General features: G+C 42.8%; 1 protein-coding gene across 5 annotated transcripts in view; it reads left to right on the top strand.

Moving 5' to 3' along the window:
* The window catches only part of Syne1 (spectrin repeat containing nuclear envelope protein 1), a 454,246-nt gene that overhangs the window by 395,146 nt on the left and 42,486 nt on the right, over positions 1–16,614 (top strand). For 3 of the 5 annotated variants that reach the window (XM_051164670.1, XM_051164671.1, XM_051164672.1), the window contains 3 exons: positions 1,591–1,749; positions 5,267–5,433; positions 15,388–15,550. In XM_051164670.1, coding sequence (XP_051020627.1) covers positions 1,591–1,749; positions 5,267–5,433; positions 15,388–15,550 — 489 coding nt within the window. Of the gene's footprint in view, positions 1–1,590; positions 1,750–5,266; positions 5,434–8,541; positions 8,881–15,385; positions 15,551–16,614 lie in introns of those variants that run through there. The other 2 variants (XM_051164673.1, XM_051164674.1) reach the window with 2 other exon arrangements.

Genomic DNA, 16,614 nt, shown 5'->3' with positions numbered 1-16,614 from the left:
GTGAATGTGTGTGTACACGCACACGTGTGTTATAAAAAGGGATTCAGTAGATTGCTCACACCTGGGGGTTGGGTGGTCTGATACTTCTGTGTGCATGCTGCACAGACTCAGGAAAAAAACAAAAAAGCTGAAACTGCTTAGAATATGAAGCCACATGCCTGGGCGGTCCCAATCCAGTGCTGAAAGAGTTCCCTGGGGAGACACCGGTTTTACTTCATGCTGGAGAGCCGAAGAATCTAGAATATGATGCCCGCGGAGGGTGCATGCACAGGGGTGGCCACACTCCTTCAGGAACCAGCATCAAAGGCACACAGGGGCATGCTCCATTTTTCTGTGCCCTCTTTATATCTGTCTGGCAAGTGCAAGTGCCGCCCACATCAAGGGTGAGTCTTCCCCTTCAGTCAGTCACAGATCCAGAGCTGTGCCTTCTAGATGATTCTATAACCCATCGAGGTGACAAGCAAGACTAATTGCCATACTGCTGACAACACTGTTATTTGAGGTGGGACATGAAAATATTCTAAAGTTGACCATGGTCATAGCTGTACAACTCTGAGTATACAAAAGTGCATTCAGTTCTATACTGTAAAAGGAATGTGTTATATAAATTATATTTCAGTGAAGCTAAAATAAAAACAGACCAAAAAAAAAAAAAAAAAAAAAAAAAAAGCAAACAAACGAACAAGAAAAACACCTTCTTGGTCCCAATAATTGCAGATAAAGGACGCTCAGCTTGTATACTCTTCTACATTAAAAAAAAAAAAAAAAAAAAAAAAATCCTGTGTTCTGTTCAACCTTAATGGGAAAATGTGATTATTTATGATTTAAAGGGTAAAAGCTAACAACTGTATCTATAGAATGAAAACCAAAATTATACCCAAAAAGAAGGAAAAGAAACAAAAATAAATGAAAAAAATTATATAAATAGAGAAAAGAAGGAGCTTGGTAGGGGTAAAGTTGTCAGGGCAGGGCTAAAGTCCAGGAGTCGTTTTGTATATGGTTGCTTTCTGTAAGCCCCTCAGATCACTCTCCGGATGCAGGAGCCCAACTGACTTTTTCTCTCCACTCCATTCTGTCCTTCCTTCCCCTTATTTAAAAAAAAAACATTTATTTATTTGTATTTTACACGTATGAGTGTTTACTTGGATGCATGTAAATCTACCACATGTGTGCCTGGTGCCTGTCGAGGCCAGAAGAGGGCACCAGATGCCCCAGAACTGGAGTTGCGCAGGGTTGTAAGCCATCCTGTGTGTGTCAGGAGCGGGACCGAGTCTTCTGCAAGGGCAGCAAGTAGTCTTGCGTGCTAAGAGAACATCTGGAGCTGGAGTTTCAGAGGTGTGCGAGCCATCTTGCATGTGGGTGTGAGGTGCACCTGGCTTCTCTGCAAGAGCAGTCATTTGGGTCTGAGCCTTTTCTGCAACTCCTTTCCCTCTATTTATGTGTCTCTTGGCAAATCTTTTATTTCAGGAAACAGTGGCCTGCAGGATCGTGCAGGTCTTGCCCATCTCAGCTTACTCCTTCCCTCTCAGGGTACGAGTTGCTCTCCTGTTGTGATCCCTTCTCATAAACATCCCATTTGAAACTTCCCAGGTCTCCTTAAGACGGCAGCAGGCGAGCGAACGACTGAACGAATGGGCCGTCTTCAGTGAGAAGAACAAGGAACTGTGCGAGTGGCTGACCCAGATGGAGAGCAAGGTCTCCCAGAACGGAGACATCCTCATTGAAGAGATGATAGAAAAGCTCAGGAAGGTGAGCGGCTCCCTTCTTCCCGGTGCTTCCCTGTACTTGACGTAGCAGCCTAACTCCCCATCACTTCCGCTTCTGAGGAGGACAGTGCATTAAACCTCTTCTTCATAACATGCATCAGACTAGTGTGGACAGACAAACTTTACATGCAAATTACATGCAAATTTACAGGGTGCATTTAGTTTGTGGGGAAATAAACTTTCTGCTTTTTTTTTTTTTTTTTTTGTCATGGAGGAATCATTTAAACATCCCACTTTTATCTCATTTTATTCCTCATAGGCTGGTTTGTAGAGACATCACTACAAACGACTTCAGAGGGAAGGTCTTTAGGGTGAATTAAACTGAAGTTTCCCCTACAAAATATGATCTTTAGGCCATCAGTAAGATTTAAGGCACTCCTGGAGATCCTGGGTCCCTGTTATTTCAAGCTGTCTGTGCATTATTAAGTTATTGTGTGGGTTCATTTGGATGTAGGACATTTTTACATCTAAACAGGTCTCTGGGCTGACTCATAATTTTAAATGTTCACATGAGTTCAGTAATGTCTATGCTTCTGAGCAAACAACCATGTCAGTACGTCGGTTTGAGTCTCTCCTTAGCACACATATGGTGTATTTTCCGTATTTACTTGTTCGCTGTCTGTCTGGAGGGAAAGCTCCATCGGGCTGCAAACCTCCCCGGAAAGTGGACGCTGTCTGTCTGGTCCCACACTGTCCTCCTTGGATCCACAGCAGCGCCTCACTTCTCAAAAACACATAGTTCATATTTACTGACTGCAGAGGTTATGGCTTTCTTCATTCTGAAAAGCCACACAAGTGGTTATTAGGAAAACATCTTGTTCTTGATGCACACACATACAGAGATGAGATAAATTCCAAAGCCAACACATAGCATTGATGGCTTTATCAGTTTTCTATATAAATATGAAAAATGTGATCAGTTTGCTTATTTGGTGTCAAAAGCTCTTACTCCTGGGCCAAGACGATACAGGTCTCACTGTAGCATCACTAACTGCTGGTTGCTAGGTGTCAAAGAATGTCATGCTAGGTAGAACTAATGTGCTAGTTACCATAATGAGCTTTGCTAAAGACTAATTCTTGGTTAGGTGTGTCTGTATTCTCAATGCTTTTGACTATAAAATTCAGAATGCACATTTTTAGGAGTGGAAAAAACTCTAGAACAAAATATAGCCAGAATTTAAACTTAATAAAACTTTAGCCTCTTGTGGTGATGATTTCATTATGTTATTTGGTAGGACATCAGAGATGCTTTTGAGCAGAGATGCACAGTGGTTTGGGCCCTGTCCTCTCAGTTATTTGTGAGCCTGAGGCAGAAATATCTCATGTTCAAGGTCTGGCCTGGGCTACAGATTGAGTGCAAGGCTAGCCCAGGCAATTTAGTAAGACCCTTCTCATATATAAAGAGTAAAAATAAGTGAGGGAGTGGAGAGCAATATTGAGAGCCTAGGTCAGTAGTGAAGTGCTTTCTTAGCATGCACGCAGCCCTAGGTTTAACCCCACTACTGCAAAGTAAAGAAGGAAAAGAAACAAACTAGCTTGCATATAAAATAAGTTGTGGAACTAAAAAGTCCAACCTGGTCTTGTCTTTCTTGTAAATGTGAGGCATTACTAAGAAGAGCTTAGTGTTTCTGACAGCAAAGGGAAAAACCAAGTGACAAATTACTTGAATCCAACTATTGTTGTCTATTGGCATTGACACAAGCATGTTTAATTTAGATGACATCCCAAGAGGACCATTTTACTATAAGTGCATTTTGAAATGTAGAGTAGTTCTTTTGAAATCAACATTTCTTAATAAAATCAACCTAATTTTGTGATGAAATGATAAAATCATAAATAAATTCAGTCAGTATTTTAGGTTTTGGATGCCTGTGTGTTGGAATAACATGAAAAAGTGGGTAGATGGGCAGGGAGTGCAGGGCATTGCCCAGGGCATGCAGCCCTGTGCTCCAGCGGGGCTTCGCCCACCACCTTCTCTCTCAGGCCCCTTTCCTTACACAAGTGCTTTAGAAATATGTAACTTTAGAGGAAGAGTTTAAAATATACAGATAAAGCCTATCTTCATGTGGGGTTGGGTATTTGTTTTGTTTTTTGTTTATTTGTTTTGTTTTGTTTTGCTTTTTCCATACATGGTTGCTCTGTGTAGCCCTGGCTATCTTGGCTATCCTGGACTAACTTTTGTAGACCAGTGATCTCCCCAGCTGTGGGTTTTGGCCACACTGACAGTATCTAGCATGGACTCCTGTAGAGGAGCCTCAAATACAGCCAAAGAACACCTGCTTGCCTCCATGGCGCTAACAGCACTATTTTACATGCTGCTTGGCAGGTTGGTCTTGTAGTTCAGAGGGTTAACAGTGGATGATTTTTTTTTCTTCCATAAACCTACATAGTACCCCTCTAAGACTCAGAAAGCTAACTGACAGGGAAGAGCTTACAACTCAGTTTTAGCAAGTAAGGTGCATGGTGTCTCCAGCCACAATTCTGTCGTCTTATCTCGTGCTTGGTGGGTATCCAGGAGAGATGGCCACAGCTTGTTTTGTTTTAAGGACATCTCTGACTAACAACCCCTAGGATTGGGGTTTTTGTTTAATAACCTACAGCTTCTAGGAATACCTTTTCCCAGACATTCAAAGGCTATTTTGATGTTTTTATTAGTTCTTTGAGGATTTGTCGCAGATGCTTTTGTCAAATTCACTCCATCTGCCCAGGTGTACTTACCTTTCCCTACCCACCTAACTTTGTGTCCTTTTTTTTTTTTTTTTTAATTTTCTTAATTTATTTTTTTAACCCATCAAGACAAATTTGTACTGCCTAAATATTTTTGAGTGTGTGGTCTTCCATTGGAAAATGGTCAGCTTATCAAGGACTATGCTCTAGGCTAGATCTATTTCTTCCTAGCAAATAAGAATTGCTCATAGCTCCAAAACTGTGGGATTTTGTGTCCAACTCCCATGAAACTCTTACTTTCTACCCATCGCCTTCTCTCTACTCTTAGATTGCCTTCATCTTTACCATCCTCCCTCCCTTAAGGCCTCCTTCCCCCCAAATGAGCCACAACATGCATTCATTTATTTATATGTTTGTTTAGCTTTGGTTTTTTGAAAAGGGGACTCATGAAACCAAGGACAGTCTCAAACTTTACTATGTTCCTGAGAAAGATCTTGAAAACTGATGCTTCTCCTGCTTCTTCCCCCTGTCAAGTGCTGGGATTGTTGCCCTGTGCCGTCACATTAACCTAGTGTCCTTTTAAGTAGATAGAAAGTACCTTACAGTTCCTTTAAGAAAAAAAAATCTCTGTAATAGTTGAGTCTGGACTCCACATTGCCAGGAGCACTAGGCACCAGTAAAGCTTGTGCGCATGGACTGATGTTCACATGCTGTCCCTCAGGCCCAAACTCTGCCCAAACAGTACAAGCTGTAATTAGCGCGTTTCTAGAGGAACCAGATAAATGCATGAAGAGTGTGCCTTCCGACATCCGTGATTGCTTTTTATTACACAGGATTATCAAGAGGAAATTGCTGTTGCCCAAGAGAACAAGATCCAGCTCCAGCAAATGGGAGAGCGGCTTGCTAAAGCCAGCCATGAAAGCAAAGCCGCGGAGATTCAGTACAAGCTCGGCAAAGTGAACGACAGGTGGCAGCATCTCCTGGATCTCATCGCAGCCAGGTAAGAGTGCCAGGTGCAGTGGGAGGCCCGCAGTGGGGATGCTAAGCCCTCTTAGTCCTCAGTCATTTCCACTGACCCAGCGGTTCTCAACCTTCCTAAGGCTGCGACCCTTTAGCACAGTTCTTCATGTCATGCTGACCCCCAACCGTGAAATTATTTTCATTGCTACTTCATGACTGTTCATGACTGTCATTTTGTTACTGATTTGAATCATAATATAAATATTTTTTGGAGACAGAGGTTTTCCAAAGGGGTCATGACCCACAGGTTGAGAACCATTGAACTAAACGGGCTGTAACAGCCGGCTTCCTGTCCCTGAGTCTCCACGCTGTCCGGGTAACTACACCATATTCCTGCTGTTCCCATGAATGGGGAATGGCACTTTCATTAGCTTCAAATGAGAGAAAAAAGGGTGATATCCAAACAGGAGAAGGTTCTTCATTTGGGGGTATCCCAACACCTATGGAGAAGAAAGAAAATCTACTCCATTGCTATTTGTATGGGGGCGGGGGGGAAGAGCTGAAACAGCCCTATCATATGTTTAGTTGGTTGGGTGTGAGAGCGAGGCTATTGTCACTTTGCTTATTCACAAAAATAAGCTACTTCATTATTGGAACTTTTTGCTCAGCCATAATGGTGACCATAATTACATGCCTCATGTTGGAAAGGCATATTATATCCCATTTATTCAGGAGACAGGCAGTGTGAATAAAAGGGTTGGCAGACATAAAGGGAGAACATGTGAGGGCCTTTTCCATCAGTTCAAATGCTCTATGACTTAAAGATGCAAGGGGATATGCTGCAATAAAAGTGGGACTGACCAGAGTAGAGACATAGATGCTAAGAGACAATGCCGTCCATTTGCTCATTGCATTTCAAAAGCCCAAGAAGAGTAGCCAGGGCTAGGGTGTGGCTCAGTAGTAGACCAGCTGAGTAGCCTGTCCAAGGCCCTTTGTTTGTAAAGTAACCAGAATGTCACAAAGACTTGTAGGCTGAGAAAATGACTGCCAGCAGGGAGGGCCTCCTCCCCAGGGTATAGGGTGGCAGTGCATACACGGAAAGAAATTGAGCAAAAACCAGTGAGCTCCCCACTCAGGGACGTTCAGGGAGGGAAATGCGCCTCCCCAGTGGAATTATCCCACAGCTAAAATGTCCAATGGTTCAGAATCCCAATGTGATGTTTAGTCTTTCATCTCAGTCACCAAGATCATAATAAAATCTTATTTCAGGAGCAGAAATTGAAACCTCCTGTGCTATAAATGCCCTTCTTAGAGAGACCTCCCACTGGGTCAACAGCCTGGGTACACTCCCTCTCTCTCTCTCTCTCTCTCTCTCTCTCTCTCTCTCTCTCTCTGGGTGTGTGTGGGTGTGATGAACTGATGTGCATGTCTATGTAATTCCATTAAGCTGGTTACTTGCATGAACCTCAGTGTCGTAATGATATCGAGAGGGAAGATGCACTATGCCAAAAAAATATCCCAAATAGGCTTTACCAGTGCAGTTTCAGGCAGCTGGCTTAGTTTCTGCTCAGCTGTCAGCTAACATTACACAGGAGGAGGATGCTCGCCCCTCAGTAGTGCCAATATACAGCACTTTTGTATGATTTTTTTTTCAGGTGAGGATTTTCTAGATATTGTCCTTTGTACTGCCCCCAAAGATACATAAACAAACTTGAGTCAGCTAGCTGTATGTTGTTAGGACACGGGCGCTTTGTACTGCAGTCTCTAAAATGTCCCTCTGTGTCCACCATTTAGGTCTTGTCATGCAGATGCATTCCTGTGGGAAACTTCTGTGTAGAAACAGTGTCCATTTCTAAGTACCACCTTTAAAACTAGAGCCCGATTGTCAACTAGCTCTGCAGCATAAGGCCACACAATTAGTGTCCTCTCAGCTTCTCCCAGAAGCCACTTGCCTATCACATTTGCTTTCTGTTTCCTTGTTTACTGGGCTCCGGCCGGGTGAACTTCCTCCACACCTGTCTTCAGCTGCGAACTGCCAGCTGCATTATTCAACTCTGCTGTTCAGTGCCATTCGTGACTCTCTCTCTCCCTTTCCAGCAAAAATTTGGTGAAATATTTTCAAAAAAAAAAAAAATTGGTGAAACAGATCAGAACCTGGTACATGCTTTTGGAGTTTTATTTTAGTGAGTTATATTATTACTTGTATCTTCTGTGCAGAGTTGGGACAGGGGCACACCGGAAGGAATTGGGGGAATTCAGAGGATAGCCTGCCAGAATGAGCTCTGTTCTTGCACCAATGGAACTCAGATCATCAAAGGCATGGTAGCTGGCTTTACCTGCTAAGCCATTCACAGGCCCCACGTTTTCTTTTTCCCCCTGAGACAGACTCATTTAGCCCGGGCTAGCCTTGAACTCCATATGTAATCAAGAATGATGCTAAACTTCTGATCCTCCTGCCTTCTCCTTGCTCAGTACTAAGATTACAGGCACATACCATCATATCCTTTCCATGCAGGGCTGAAGACCACACTCACGGTCTCACTCATGCTAGCTAGGTAAGCGCTTTCCCAACTAAGCAACATTACCAACCCACACATTGTACATTTTCCATATTTGTTATATGCTTGTGCAAACATTTTGACAATTCCCCAAATTCACAAAACAAAGTCTCTTGAAATCCAATCCAACAAAGGAACATTTCAAAAATAACATAATGTTATTTTTGACCACCTCTCATTGTTATTTTTTAATGGACAAAGAACAAAGGTCTGTTTAGTGGAAGTGAATATTTCCTCATTATAGTCTGTCAGAAAGTGGATGTCAGATGCTTTTCCGTGCAGCGACCTGCCCCCCCTTCCCTAGCAACCTCTTAAACCCTTCTACTCATACCACTGAGCTGGCACAGTGAGCCGAAGAGAAGAGGAACCTGCCTCTGTTTGCTGCTGCGATCTGCAGCCTTTGTGGAGGTTTTGCTGGTAGTTTTGCACGCGGCTAGGTTGTCTTTTCCAAGGAGCTTTCCCCGCATAGCCAGCAGCACACAGGAAAAGCTGACCGTCCTAAAGGAACGTCAGAGCATCTGCAGCCACGACCCTTTCTTTAGACCCGTAACCTGCTCCTCCCTGCAGATTACACCGAGCTTTTCCCTTCTTACCCTCGTGGCCTACATTCCAGGAGATCAAGCCTGGCACATGCTCATGAATGTGGGTTTTATTTAGAAACATGACCACTTGTGACTGCCCAGTGTCATGTTAACAGACAGACAACCAGCACCATTTGTCCACCACGAGCATTTTCATACTTCTAGCCCAGACAAGGAGAGAAACTTTCTCCTCACCTAGGAAGGACTGAGCCTTTTGCTCCACAGAGCCTGACTTTTGCAAGTGGAAGCTTCATGGTGGTGGCAGAGGACTTGCGTGCCCCGAGGATGGCGGAGGACGGCAGTGCGGAAGCTGATCTCCCAGACTGCGACTGCGATGTCTCCAGGCAGGCATCTTCTTGAGTGTCTTCTGTTGGGCATAGCTTTAGAGTTACGTGGGGCTCACGGGATAGGCGCTGGCCTCTTTAATCTAGAATGTTTCCCGCCGATGTTAAGTAGACATGAGTAGCACCAGGAGAATGCAGGCCATGGGCTTTTTTGTTGGTTTGTTTTCTTGTTTCTCTACTGGGCATGTGCAGGAGGTTGATCAACTCGATGTTTCAGTTGTATCTGGACCAAAGGCGTCAGGCAAGGGGCATGGCTCCAGCCGCGGCGCAGAGACAGGAACGAGACTGAGAGAGACTCAGCAAGGCCACCATCTGCTAGCTAAATGGTGGCTTCTGACCAAACGGGAGCCAGTTCACAGCTTTGCATCCAAAAGCTTTCTCTATAGTAAATAAAAGCATATGAAAGAGGATTTTTTTTTTTTTCTGAGAGAAAAATCACTTTTGTTTGAGTTGGTCAGTCACCTTGGGCCATCCAGGCATTCAAGTCTTATAAAATACGCAGATACTATAATTTAGGTCTAAAAATAGTAATTACTGTTTAATGTAAATATTGAGTTTGTGATTTACTTCATGTAGAATAACAATAACACCCTTGATGGTCTAGTGCTTAGGATTCAGAGCTCTTCCCATATGATTTTTATTTTCAGTTTCTTAAATGTTTTTCTTTTATCTTCTCACCCTTGGATTAATTCTCTTAGGAGGGTGGGTGGTATTTACTAATAGCAATTTTGGTTCTATTATGTTTAGAATCTGAATTCTGTTTTGTTTGGGGTGGTGGATATACTAATTATTTGAAGGAAGTATATATACTATGTTATATTTAAGTCTATGTTTGTAATTACACATGCACATATATTCACTGTGTTAATGTTATAGGCAATTAGATTCAGTAGTACGGCTCTTCTCAAGAAGGTTAAAAGCCCGAGATACACTTTGGACCAGAAGGACACACATAAGCTGTAAGGACTTACAGATTAATCGAGCTTGTTAAAACCCTGTACATGTTTATTGTACATAGGCATCTACGTTAAATTCAATTCCTGGATGTTATCCAAAGGAATGTTGCCCAAACTTTTTAGCTTCTTGTAATAAATAAATAAATATTCTGATAGTTTAAATATTTATTTTAAAGAAATAATACAGAAAAAATGAGATACTTTTTTCTGTGCAAGAATGGCCCCTGAAAATATCAAATTTAATAAGCTATTGCAAGTAAGTGGGGCTTTGTGGGCTACTTCCTCCATGCTTCCTTCTGCTACCCCCAATATACATATAATGTATTATGCAATGTGTAAGAAAGTATACTTTTTTTTTTACATTATAAAGGACAACCACTTAAGTGTTCACCCATTGACTTTACTGAATTCATATTAGTTTGAAAGAGGAAGTTGTCCCTAATGGACTACATGAACAAGCATTTCCGTGTCACGATGCCCTTGACACATTGCCTTGGACCTCGTTCAATGTTTTACAGGATTCAAGTCCTTTCATTAATTTTGCTGGCCTGGTAGAAATATTATTTACTCACATCCTTGTGCTCTGGATTATTTGGTCATTTTTGTGATCTTGAGTAAAAAGAATCAGTTCATTTACATCATGTGACAAGGTCAGACCTAGAAGGGAAATGTAAACATTCGTTGTCAAACAGGTTTTAATGAAGACGTTAATTGAAAGTATTTTACTTAGAATACTAGTTATTAATAGTCAGCAGTCATTTTTAAATAATGTCCAGCTGTGTATAAAAACACTGAGAGGTGTATGGTGGTGTAGATATTCACAGTTCTCGCCTTCGGAAGAACTGCTACAGAGAAGGCCAGCTTGGGCACAGATGGTGCCAGGCAGTAAAATAAGGATAGGAGAAGCAGACACCACAGCCTCCAGTCAACCCTAAGGGCACTGTAAGGTCAGGATAAAAGTCCGCTCCAAAACATAGTTAGCGTCCAGTCCCTGCCAAACCCCAACTCAGAAAGCCGGCCCCATGAGAGGGGAGGGAACACAGCCTTCCCGGGGTACCTTCTTGGTGTCAGGCACCGTTTTTTCAGTCCTCCCCCGTGGGGCCACTGGTAGTCTAGGGCATTCTGTTAAATTCTATGCCTATGCCACAGTCACTCCCTGCTTTTTCTGAGACCTGCATCAGCAGCCTTTACAAAGCTTCATTCGTTAACTACCCACGTGAATTTTTGTCTTAGGAATGACAGGAACATGAATGATTTTTCAAGGTTCTCAGAAATATTCAAAGATGGTACCACGCAATGCCCAAGGACCAAGCTTGACTTCTGCCTATACAACTAATTGAGAAATTCCTATCCTGAGTAAAACTAGGAGTTGTGATAAGCAATGTACCATATTTTTACTCTTTATCAATACAGTGGATTGACAATATAAACACAGATTTTTTTTTAAGTATACACTTTTTTTCCAAAAAATATTCTAAGATACCTCACCTAAGAGTGCTTTTAAGATATAAAATGTCACTGTATAAAGATGGGTATTATAGTCACACACTTGCAGTTGATTACCACTTAAAATTAATCAGATGCACATGTGGGAACTGGCATATATAGCTGACCATCTCTTTTTAATAATTAATAATTTATTCTTGAAATTAAATTATAATTTCATAATTTCTTCTACCTTTCCTCTCTCTAATCCCCACATGTATCCCCTTTGCTTTTTCAAATTCATGCTTCTGTTCCTTAATTGTTCACACACACACACACACACACACACACACACATAGACACACATGCATACACACAGACACACACAGACACACATACACACACACACTGAGACACACACACAGACACATACGCATGCATGCACAGACACACAGACACACACACACTGAGACACACACACAGACACACACGCATGCATACACAGACACACACACAGACACACATACACACACACACTGAGACACACACACAGACACACACGCATGCATACACAGACACACACACAGACACACATACACACAGACACACATACACACAGACACACATACACACATGCGCATCTAGTCCTAAACATAAATACAAACGGATCAGTCCATGTGCTGTTATATGTATGTACATGATTTCAGGGCTAATTACTCAGTATTGAATAGCCAATTGGGGTCGGGGGTGTGACTCTTCCCCAAATAAAGCCTGAGCAAGGATGAGACCAATAGACATGCGAGAGCATGGAAGAGGAAAATCCCAGGGAACCCCAAACCTAGACAAAGAACTATAGGCAACTAAGGAATGCTGGGAGCAGGGTGGGAATCCTTTAAAGAACATTTGTGTGATGTAGATTTGGGGACAATCCCAAGGGGAAAATGTAACAGTGCCATCTGGATTAGTCTCCTTTGAGACGGGCACTGATTTGCTGAACTGTGATGGTAGAAATGATGGCTTCCATCAGTTTCAAGGAACTAAAAATAAATCAATATTCTAAAAATACCGTGTTGATGAAATATTTCTTCAGAGCAGTGACTTTTGGCTTGAGAAACATAGACGTCATCTGAGGTGGGCGTGGAAGGAGCCGAGAGCTGCAGCACGTGGGCTGAGAGTGCCTTGGGGTGATTGTGTCCTCCACACGGAGAGCAGCTCAGTTAGTATGTCAGGGTCATAGCGATGGGGCATCTGAGCGTAAGGAAGTTGTGATTCACCGAGAACATCTATTGAAGATCCGCTTTTACATTTCTAGCATCCTGTGGTCCTAGACATCATGTGGCTCTTGACATTCCCCCCCAAAAAGAGAGGTTTTCAATGAGGCCACTTTGACATTGAAGCATTTTCTTTATCCGGCTATCTGATCACTTAAACGAAAAGCAGTTCCTGTATCGTCTACGTGCTTCCTGGTCCAGGAGGAGGAGGCCCACACAGAGAGCCGAACTCTAAAGAGGAGCTGTAACAAAAATTCCCAGCTGCGTACTCAGTGCGGCCATCAGCCTGTTCTGTGGAATAGTCTATACCCAGTCATCCTGGCCAGACCCTAAACAGGGACTCCTAATGAACACTCACCACGTGACAAATAGGAAGCTGAGACACAGTCTCTTCTCATCTCAACCCCCTGCTCATCATGCTCTGCCCACCCGGACGAAATAAATTCAGGGCTATTTTAACTGTCCCCACAGATGCCCTTGACCAGCTCCTCTTCATCCTTGCGTTCTCATTTCCATACATCTGGACATTTCTCCTCCTCTTCCTCTGTATTGGCTTCTTCCTCTACATTTAAATACGCCAGAAGGTTAATTCGCATAGGGTATTTCCTATGTGTGCTTACATCGTGTTTAAAAAAATATATCCTTCCAGAAGTTCTATGTCCTTGCCTTATTGCCTATGTTTTAAAAGGTAAGTAGTTATAGCACTAAAAAGAGATGGCTCCAGGGTCTGTGGATTGTAGCATGGTTTTCCATTTGTTACTTTACAGCTAATATCCACCTACGAGGGAGAACATACCATGCATGGTTGTTCCACTCAGGATGAATTTTTCTAGTTCCATCCATTTGCTGGCAAATTCCATGATGACACTTTTTTAACAGCCGGGTAACGGTCCATTGTATAACTATAACACATTTTCTTTTTTCATTCTTCAGTGGAGGGATGTCTAGGTTGTTTCTGGTTTCCAACTATTATGAATAAAGCTTCTCTAAGCAGAATTGAACAAGTGTCCTTGTGGCAGCCGGGGAGCCTGTGTGACTGTGACCCAGGTCCTCTGCATATGTTATGACTGTGTAGCTTGCCTGTTCCTGTGAGACTCCTCTAACAGTGGGAGGGGGGTCGTCTGCGACTCTTTGCCTGTTCTTGGGACCCTTTCCCTCCGCCTACGTTGACGTGTCCAGCCCTGATAAGAGAGTTTCCTGTGCCTAGTCTTATTGGAACTTGTTATGCTATGTTCAGCTGATATCCCTTGGAGGCTGCATCTTTATGAAGGAGGAATGGATCTGGGGGAGAGGGGAGTTGTTGGGGTGGAGGGAGGGAGAGTGCAGTCTGCATGTGATGTAAAAGAGAAGAATAAATTAGTGAGCACTTTCTTTTCTTCCAGAGGACTGTGTTGGATTCCCAGTACCCACACAGGGCAGCTTACAACCACCTATAGCTCTAGCTCCAGGGGATACAATGTCTTCTAGCCTCTGTAGGCACGTACATGCATATGATGAATGTAAGCTCACATAGGCATAAATATAAATAAAAGTAAATAAATAACCCCCCTTCAACATAGTCAATTACACCTCCTTACCATGAGCATCCTAGGTAGCCTAAAAGTTTGTTTTGTCTTTCTGAGCTCTGAATGAAGCACTCCTTCAGGGCCTGCAGAGCCTTTCTGATTGCTAAACATCAGGTCTTTTCTAGGGCCTTTTCATATTGTTTACAATGCTCTGTAGCGCAAAGGTAGTTCCCACACGTCAGCATTTGTAAGAAGCACATCTGTTTAAAATGCTAATTCTGTAGCCTTATCCCTGGAGGTTCAGCCTCCTGTGCCTGGAGTGCAGGAGTCTGGAGTGATGTGAGACAACCCTGGTATAGCGCCTGTTCGAACTGACTGAGTCTCCTTTTTGACCATCCTATCTTTGGTCTACATTATACTCTCCCAGTCTTCCACCTTCTTTATAAAAAAAAAAAAAAAATGTTTGTGTGTGAGTGTGTGTGTGTGTGTGCGCGCGCCTATCTGTCTGTCTGTGTCTATGTCTGTGTCTGTCCAGAGACTGACATCAGATGTCTTCCTCAATTACCTTCCACCTTTTCAAGATGACCTCTCTCCCTCAACCTGGAGCTCACCTATATAATAGCTCAGCTGACTGACCAGCATGCCTCAAGGCTCCCCTAAACACTGGATTTACAGGCACTGGTTAGCTCACCTGGCTCTTTCTGTGTACTACGATCAGAACTCCCTAGCCCCCTCCTTCATGTCTTAATATTTTTTTTTCTTTAGTCCTTTTTTAGGAAACCTAAAACACAATCCTTTCTTCTAAATCAGCACCCACTCACAGCTTCCACCCTCTGCCGACCAGTTTCATCAATGGCGTATTCTCATTCTTCAATCGTATTCCTGCATGTTTCTGTGAGGCCTCTCAGGTTCCCTGCATGACTGTTTCTCCCAGGTGTTCCTCCTCCTGCAAGCATAAATTGTGTTATTTGTGGGGATGACTTCTTCAAAAGCTGTGGTGTTGCTGTCATACTTACATCATCATCGTCGTCATCATCATCATCATTATTATTATGCATTACATGTATCAGGTATAATAGTTGTGAATAGTTCCTGAATGTTCTCCTTGGCTGGTCACTCTACATTGCCACACTTATATAAACCTTATCAATCCTTGTATAGTCTATAAAATACCATTTTATAAAACAAGCAAACAAGACATACAGCAGACCACACTGCCAGTAAGGAACTGAGCCAGGATGGACCATGGCAGTTTGGCTTTAGGCCCAGCATTGGCTTCTGCACACAAGGGCAGCATGATCAGTGCTTTTCACCATCACATTGATTCTTAATGTTTCTGCGCCTCTGCCCACAGGGTGAAGAAGTTAAAGGAGACCCTGGTGGCCGTGCAGCAGCTGGATAAAAACATGGGCAGCCTGAGGACCTGGCTGGCCCACATCGAGTCGGAGCTGGCCAAGCCCATAGTCTATGATTCCTGTAACTCTGAAGAAATACAGAGGAAGCTGAGTGAGCAGCAGGTAGGACAGAAAAGAGGTTGCTAAGCCATCGAGCACGTGTCCTCTTGGCCAGGATAACAGGGTGGGTCTGAGATGTTGACTTGGGGTGAAAGAAAGGGAGGAAGTTAGACAGGACTAGTACTGAAGGCGAAACTGTGTAGGTGAGTGGTGGGGTTCTGTGTCACCACAGAATTGACTCTTTAAAGATCCCTGTGCCATGTTAGTCTTCTTGGGTCTCCAGGGAGCAATCTAACATGGCAAAAGGTAGCCAAACCATTAGCCATTGCTTCCTTCTACATGAGCCCACCACTGTAGACTTAGAAAGAAGCCCTTGATTTACTGTAGGGTGTTGAGAGAAGGCCAAAAATGCAAATCAATACTTTTTTTGTACTTAACAATCCTATCCTATGAGGAGAGTTGTACCATCTTCAGACAGTACACAGTCAGGTCACCTTCATGTACAGTTAGGGCAGCACATCTCACTGACAGACTGTGTAACACAGAAAAGTGAAGGAGGATGGCCCTGAAAAGGTGAGTGGAGGGAATTTTTACTTCCCACCCCCTTTGTTCATTCTTACCAAGTTCATTCAGACCCCAGTTGCCGGCTACAAACGTGTTGCCCTATGTCTTCATTCCCTTTGAGAAATCTGCCCAATTACACCATGGTAGACAAGTTGTTTGGCTTTAAAACAAAATACTTTTCAAATCCTATAAGATAATTCATACTTTTTTTTTTTTTTTTGGAGGGAATGAGTGAGGCTAATGATAGCAATCGCTGATAACCCTTACTGATTTTTTTTTAATACTCTGGAAACTGATGTAAGGCTTTTACATGATTTTAATATTTTTCTTTTTTAGATTATAACACAATTAAATAATTTTCCTTTCCCTTCTGCTCCCCACAAACCCATCCATAGCAAGGGGTACCTCCATGCTCTTTTTAAGATTCTTAGCCTCTTTATTCACTAATTGTTGTTACATGCATACATGTATATGCATAGTATTTTTAAATATAACCTGCTCAGTCTGTATACTAGTGCCTGTATGCATATGTCTTCAGGGTATTGGAGAATCAGTGACTCACT

The sequence above is a fragment of the Acomys russatus genome, chromosome 21 (genome assembly GCF_903995435.1).
Source record: "Acomys russatus chromosome 21, mAcoRus1.1, whole genome shotgun sequence".
In the NCBI taxonomy this organism is placed as follows: Eukaryota; Metazoa; Chordata; class Mammalia; order Rodentia; family Muridae; genus Acomys; species Acomys russatus.
The sequence above is the reverse complement of the archived record's forward strand: the minus strand, read 5'-3'. Positions and strand labels throughout refer to the sequence as shown.